General features: G+C 47.9%; 1 protein-coding gene and 1 pseudogene across 1 annotated transcript in view; one reads left to right on the forward strand and one right to left on the reverse strand.

The window, feature by feature from the left end:
- Positions 1–7353, reverse strand: part of AMDHD1 (amidohydrolase domain containing 1) — a 19642-nt gene extending 12289 nt beyond the window's left edge. Inside the window, exons 1-4 of the mRNA XM_045291365.1 lie at positions 7334–7353; positions 6641–6747; positions 4955–5019; positions 2548–2825 (exon numbers count right to left, since the gene is read on the reverse strand). Of these exons, the coding sequence (XP_045147300.1) occupies positions 2548–2825; positions 4955–5019; positions 6641–6747; positions 7334–7353 (470 nt within the window). The remainder of the gene's footprint in view (positions 1–2547; positions 2826–4954; positions 5020–6640; positions 6748–7333) is intronic.
- LOC105978389 lies at positions 472–1503 on the forward strand (annotated as a pseudogene).
- Positions 7354–7710: the final 357 nt, after the last annotated feature.

Raw genomic sequence — 7710 nt, forward strand, 5'->3', positions numbered from 1 at the left:
GTTCTATCCTGTCCTATAAGATCGCCATGAGTCAGAATCTGCTCCATGCCAGAGAATGTTTTTGTTTGTTTGGTTTTGATGTGTGGGGGTGGGGACACGTACTTAGATCCGTGGAGCCCCAAGTGGTACAATCTGTTAATGCAAATTCAGTTGCTACTAATCAAGAGGCAATCCATCCAGAAGCACCTTGAAGAAAGTTCTGGCAATCTGCTTCAGAAAAACCAGCTGTTGAAAGCCTTCAAGAGCACAGCCCTACCTGTAAAGGTTCACCATGAGCTGAAGTCCAATCTATGGTAGTTGTTTTATTATTCTTATTTAGCCCTATTTTATATGAGTAATTGATGCTAAAAGAAAGTTAAGGAACGCCCTCAGAACCACCAGCTGGAAGTGGCTCCCCAAGCCCCAAACACACTAATTTTGACTCATGATGACCCTTGATAAGATTTCCAAGCTGTTCATCCGAGCGGAAACATGAAGTCTTATCTTTCTCCCATGGTGCGGCTGGTGAATTCAAACTGCGGGCCATGCGGTTAGTAGCTCCACTCCTACCCCACTATGCCACGAGGGATCTGAACTAAAACTCAGGTCTGGAATCACCCAAAAACCAAGACTTTTCCATCACACCATACTGCCTTCCCTCCTGAAACAAAACAAAACCCCAATCAGACTATCATTCACATGGTGATCCATTTGAAAACATCTCCCATTTTCCCAGAGGCAGGATGTCCCCCAAGTCTTGGTGCAGTGTGAAGTTTTAATTTTTTCAGAAGCATAAACGTGAAGAATGACTTAGCACGAACATCACTGGAAACATCAACTATTATATTTCTTTTCTACCTCTCTTTGCATTTTGAACACCAGAATTTGATGTTGAGCTTTCAGTTCCTCTAACTGAGGACGGCTGACCCTGGACGAAGCAAGCAGCAGCAGCAACCAACCCCGAAAATGTGTCGATCCAAGTTCACCAAACTGATTAAGTATAAAAGAAGCTTAAATGATTGAGCTTTTAAATACTTTTTTTTAAGTATTGGTACGTTTTGTATGCATGTATAACAAGGGGCTTCAAAAGAGCGCATGGAAGTGTTACAGTTCATTTAGAATTTGTCTAGCAAGTTTCTGGAGAGGTGGTTCTTCCCATGGCGTCCGCTTCGCCCAGCCCGCAGCACTGAGCGCGGAACAGGCCAAGGGGTCCTGGCCGAAGTCATCCAGGCACTCGGCCCCAGAGAACGCCGTGCGCACGGACGAAGCACGGGACAACGCGTGCAATGACCTGGGCAAGATGCTGCCATTTGTTCTGCCCGGGGCATGCAGATCCTGCAGGAGGTCATCAAAGCCTATGACTTCAGCTGCGATGGGGATGGGGTCTGCCCTGAAGTTTGCCCTCCTGGTCAAGTCCTACGAAGCCCAGGATTCTGAGATTGCCAGCCGGTTGGCCCTGTTCTGCCACCCATGACATTGCCGCCCCACGGGCCTGCTCCAGGGGGCGGCGGCGCTGCCACCTGAGGGGCTTGGCCCTCCCCTGTGGACCGAAGCCACTTTGGGGAGTGAAAGACCATGTTCCCAGGAGATAATAAATGTGCCTGTGACTTGGCAAAAAAAAGGGCATGGAAAAATTCCATGAGCTTCTCATTCAATTTTTCCACGAATTTTCTGAAGCTCTGTCTTATTTCTAAAACAATTAAACTTACAAGGGCACTAAGACTTTGGGGATGCCACGTGCATAAACAAGTCCTGGACTTTCTTTGGTCCTTTGAGTTCTAGGGTCAAAAGGAACCCCGAACAAATAAAAGGAAGGTGTAAAGTAGATAAAGGACTTTGTAGAGCCCAATAAGAGAGGGGAAAAAAAATCATACAACAGCAGTCGCTGGTGACTGGGCTCTGTCTCCTGGCAACCCCACGGTTTGAGTTGATGTTGTGTTACCTGTGCTCCGCGGGGTTTTCAGGAGGAGCCTGATGGCACAGTAATCACCTGTTGGGCTGCTAACTGCAAGTTTAGCAGTTCAAAGGCACCAGCCGCTCTGGGAAAATGACGAGGCTTTCTATTCCATAAAGAGTTACAGTCTCCTTATGAAGTCCATCGGCCTTTGTTAAGTTAGAGCCAAACATCCTTAACATTTTTCTCAAATCAACGGAAATAGCCCTGTGTTTCAGCTGGGGCTTCCTCCACCCCCACAAAACCACTAACGGGAAAGGGAGAACTTCACAGGCCCGGTTTTTTAAAAGCCTTGAACTTAAAAGCCAGTAACTCAAGTAATCTTTTTGTAAAAATTACTCACTGCTGAGTACAGCTGCAAATGATGGGGTGAGGGGGGGGCTGGGGGGGGAAGAGTTACAGTCTCAGAAACTCACAGCGTAGGGGTGGATCTCCTGCCTAAAACCACGTGTAAGAGAATTGACCACAGAAGACAAACACCTTCCTTAAGACTTCTACCGGTCCTGCAGCAGTAGACACGGGTTTGGTGCTCCTCCATCCCCTGGGCTCTAGCCAGCCCTCCCCTTCATTCTCCATGCCCTGGACTGAACCCTGCGCCCAGCCAATGCGATTACCTGGGCACGGAGTGAGCCCCGCAGTAAGTGGCCGAAATGCTGACTTCCAACTCCCGCTGGGCGCGCGCAATCACACGCAGCATCTTGAGCTCCGTCTGGAGGTTGAGGCCGTATCCGCTCTTGCACTCCACCAGCGTGGTGCCAGCCCTCATCATGCACTGAAGTCGCTGCTGGAAGGAGTCGAACAGCTCGTCTTCAGAGGCCTGCCGCGTGCACTCCACCGTGAAGTTGATCCCGCCGCCAGCCTGGTGAATATCCATGTACGAGGCTCCTGCCAACTGAACACAAACTCCCCTGAAGCCCGGCCAACGTGGACAGAACCTGCGTCCAGGCGCCACATTCAGAACGTTTGCCCAGGAGCCACAGGTGCATCAACAAGGTGCTGGGCCACATCTCTCTCTGCCAGAGGCTGGATTGGGGGGACCCTGGCAGGGCGAGGCAGGGAGCAAAGGGAGTTGTAGGGATGGCAGATCTGGGCAATGGGAAATTAACAACTGCTAATCAAGTATTTCACTAGTCAACCACCCAGTGGGTACCTGCTGACTCTCCGCCCTGCCTTGGTCCCGCCGAGGTTTGAGAACATGAGGCTTGAGCGATTTGGAGTTCGGCTCTGCAGACATCCACCTTTCATCTAAGGAGCCCCAAGTGTTGCTCCCATGCCTCAGGAGCTGGTGGGGGGTGGGGGGCGGTTGGGACTTATCTCTGTCACGCAAGCAAGTAAAGAGGCTCGACCTGGAAAGTGCTGGGTCTAGTGGCTGCAGACAGCTGGGAGCTGGGGCTAGCACAAATGCCTGCCTCTGGTCCAGCAGCCAGCCCTCTGTTTTGCTAGCTGGTGACTGCATCCACTCCCATCCCTTCTCTGGACCTCCCTTTTCCATCCGTCTAATCCAAGTTCAGTTTCTAATCTCTGGTTGCTTTCCGTTTAGAAATACTGTGATTTAATATAAATAATTTTGTTTTTGTTTTTAAAAAACAGCTCCCGTTTGTTAAGGAAGCTACACAACATGGGCAGTAAGTTTTGTGTTTCTGAAAGAATCCAGTTATGCTGTTGACAGGCACTTAAAAAAATAAGCGAACTTGGCTTCATCTAGAGGTGTAGGTGTTGGTGCTGGCCGATGTGAAGTGCGGCTCAGACCCATTGCCGTCATGTGGATTCCATCTCACAGGGGTCTCTGTGCTGTCTGTATAGACATGCGGACATATCGTGTAGAGGGTTTCTGAGATCCAGAATCTTTACTGGAGCAGACAGCCTCATCTTCCTCCCGAAAACCATCAACCTTGCAGTTAGCAACCCAACCTTGCCCACAGAGCCGTCAGGGAGCCTTAACATAAGGTTCCTCGATGATGCGAAAAAGCCGTGGTGGTCTAGTTCAGGGGTTGGCAAACTTTTTAGATGGAAGAACCTGTCCTTCACAATTAAAAATTTATCCGAGAGCCATAACCCTATCTTCAACAAGCCAATGAAATCACCATTATCTGAATAATACCTTTCAAATGAAACCGGGATAGTTTTATTTTCATTTTCAATTTCACTGCAGAGCCACATGTACGTACCAAAAGGGCCGCCTGTGGCTCACAAACCGCAGTTTACCGAAACCCTGGCCGTGTTCGTTAAGCATTAGGCTGCTTATCACAAGGTGGGTGGTTCTGGGGCATCAGTTGCGGGGCAGGGGTGGGGTGGGGGAAGGTTGAGGTGATCTAAAGATTTAAGGTCTTAGGAACCCAAAGAGGCAGTGCTAATCTTAGAGTCACTCACTGTAAATCAGAGTCAACTTGATAGCAGTGGATTCGATGGTGCTCATGGTTAGCTCTGGAGGGTGCTCAACTTCCACTCAGACTCCAACCGAGAAAACCCTCTGGGGCTCAGTGGTGCTTTAGAACACATGGGGTCGCCATGAGTCCCACCTGACCTGACCCAATTGGCTGAGTTTGGTTTTTATCGTGTAGATTATATTTAAAGATTATTCATTTGGTAAAAAAAGATATAAGATTTATTTTATGTTTGTGATTGGTCATCTGTTCTTCCAAGCGACCCAGTGGGCGGGGATTTTCAGACTGCTCTCTTGGCACCCCTTCAAAGGCTTCCAGGAGTGGGGGGGAATGCGGGGATAGGAAAGAGGAGAAATTACCTGACAAATACATTCAGCTCTGATTTTAAAGAGAGGATTTAGAGCTAACCAATTTTGAGACCTATGATACTTAACATGACTGTGAAGCCTCTTTGTGGTACAGAGATTTGGGGGAGCGACAAATACGTTAATCTGGTCGTCATTTATTTGTCACCATCCAGGCCAGTAGAAATATCCATGACAGAGACATGTAGGCATGTAAAGCTTATGAACATCAGCGAAAACGCCATGCCTGGGTCCGTGCTTTATCTCAATGTGTCATCATCGATGGCAGTTACCTTCATCGCAAACTCGTGAACCCTCTCTCCAGCCCACACTGGGTGTGTGTGTGCATCCACCAGACCTGTAACACACAAATTAAGGCAGCGTTAAAGAACAGATGGTCCTCGGGTGGCCGGCAGCCTGAGCCCTACTGCCCTTGGACAAGCATGGTGGGTGGATGTGAGTGTTGTGAGAGGAAGAATGTGTCTGGTTCCCGCGGAAAGTGCCCAAACCAGAGGACACAAGAACTCCTGTGATATGGCTGCTCGCTATGCCTTTAAGCAACCGGGTGTCACAGCGTTATGACCTGTATCCCTTCGGAAAAGTACAGCTCCTTTTGCAGAGTTGACAGCAACTGGGTAACTGGTTGTGGATTAAATAGCTCATTGGCAGTTCTGCTGGAACTCGAATCAAAAATCCCTACCCAGATAACTTTCTACTACAGTCTATTCGTTCTCAAAAGGTTTTACCCCAATTTTCTCTCCTGATCCCCACGAGCTGAAAGTTGAGACACTTTGTCTGATGTGTATGATGCACATTTTCAAAATGTAAATTCTCATTCCTATGCGCATGTCTAAGACTTGGTAGCACAGTCTTTAAGTGCTTGGTGGCAACTTTGCTCTGTCATGTAAGGTGGCTATGAGTCGGAAAAGGAGTCCTGGGGGTGTAGTGGATTGCCCAGTGAGCTGCTCACCACAAGGTCAGCCGTTTGAATGCCCCGGACACTCTTAGGAGAAGGATGAGGCTTTCTGCTCCTGTGAAGACCGACAGCGTCAGAAACTCACAGGGGCAGTTCGACTCTGTCCTGTAGAGTCGACACCAGTCGGAATCGACTCGATGCCAACGAGTTGCTGAGCTGATGAGTCGGAATTGATTCAAAAGCACACCACAAATGTATGTAGAGCTCGAAAGGTGGGAAGCTTGTCTCAGATAATTGCACAGAGCCATAAAGCAGACACTGTAAAAGGTAATGGTAGTTGGTTAACTGATTCTATTCTCAATTAATAATTAATTAATTATTAATAATTAATAAGTGGCAGAAGAATCGCTAAAATTGTTTTCTGTTGCCTCTTCCATGTAGAACTAGGTGCTTTGTTTCAACTCCATAAAAACTTACAAATAGATTCTGGACTTTGAAACAACAGCTTGTTCTATTTGCCTCCTCTAGTAGCACAGTGGTTAAAGCACTCAGTGGCCAGTCAGCGGTTCCAGCCCACCACCTGCTGCTCAGGAAAAAGATCAGAGAGTAGGCTTCCCTGGAAACCTGATGGGCTTCTACTTTGCCCTATATGGTCCCTATGAGTCAAAATCAGCTCAACAGCAATGGGTATATAATGAATTAATAGTTATTCTGAAAGTTTTGAACCTAAACACAAGTTAATTCCTCTTCAACATGCGAATGGGAGGAAATTCGTAGGTTTGAAGCCCAACCTGCTCCTTCCCAACTTAGCAACCTTGGGTACAAGATTGTACATCCGAATTTCGGTTTTCCGACCTGTAACAAGTAGGTAATGACACCGACGTTATAGGGATGTTATCACAGTGAGCATGGAATCGTGCTGGAAAAACACTGGGAAAGTGCGATACGTGGTAGCTCTTAGTATTTGTGACCATTGTCGTGGCCTATCCTATTGAAACGAGCTGCTGCTCCTCCTCTTGGCGTTATGACTGCTTTGGGGCTTCCCAGAAAAAGAGGCAAGTACCTGGCAAAATACATTTCCCAGAACAGTCGATTTTCTCTTCGAAGGTTTCTTCAGAGAATTGTCTTTGGATAATGTCAGCAGGACCGATGGCTTTTATAAGCCCATCCCTGAGGAGGAAGTGAGAAATACTCGTGAGGTTCTGGGAAGTATTGTGAGAATTTTGACTGGTGACTTCAAATATGGTACGGAATGTCTTTGGGTGCCAGTCAGAAAACTGTTGCCATCTTGAATGCCGGTCTTTGGAACCATGGCTCTAGCCCCACCCAAGACAAAAAGGCAAGCTAAGTGCAGCACCATTTCCAGTTATTCTCAACCTTGGTTTTCTCTTTTACCACAGTAGCCGGTGGAGAGATAATCACCCTGAATGAAGATTACATTTCCCAACACCCATCAGCCAGGTCCTGTTAGGTGACCATGTTCTAGCAATGAGGAGGTCAAGTACAAATAAATGCCTGTCACCTTCAAGAGAAGGAGGCCTGGTGGCACTTGAAAATTCCTACCTGAAACGTTGGCAATTTGAGCCCCTCAGCAGCTCAGCATGAGAAAGGCCTTGATATTGGCTTCTATCAAGATTACAGCCCAGAAAACCCTGCAGGGCAGTCCTAGTCTGTCACACGGGGTTTCCCTAATCAGAATCAACTCAAACAACCACCTGCAAGTAACCTTAGAAAAAGATAGCTAGTTAGTCTGTACTCTATGTCCGCCTTCTTCATGTTCTCTTCCTATTTCCTACAACTCTGTAACTCCCCACGTGACGGTGGAGCAGCCACTGGGATCACGATGTGGATGTGGGAACGAGGCCACGTAAAGAAGAGCAACAAAGGGTGGGCTTGGAGCCTGAGGATTCCATGAGCGTGGCCCTCAGTGGGCTGGAGTCCTCCCTCCAGTCTTTTACAAAGGCGAGTGCAATATCTCTTCTGACTGAACACCAGGGAAGACCAAAGGAGAAGCACCGTCAGCTTCAGCCCAAGGTGGGGGTCAGACATGCATCCATCCGCCAACCTTCCTTACCAATTCTAACACCAACTGTCCCTTACACAGCACTCGATACTTCTCCGTGTAGCTTTATA

The sequence above is a fragment of the Echinops telfairi genome, unplaced genomic scaffold (genome assembly GCF_000313985.2).
Source record: "Echinops telfairi isolate 266 unplaced genomic scaffold, ASM31398v2 ScPeMD7_2;HRSCAF=8, whole genome shotgun sequence".
NCBI lineage: Eukaryota > Metazoa > Chordata > Mammalia > Afrosoricida > Tenrecidae > Echinops > Echinops telfairi.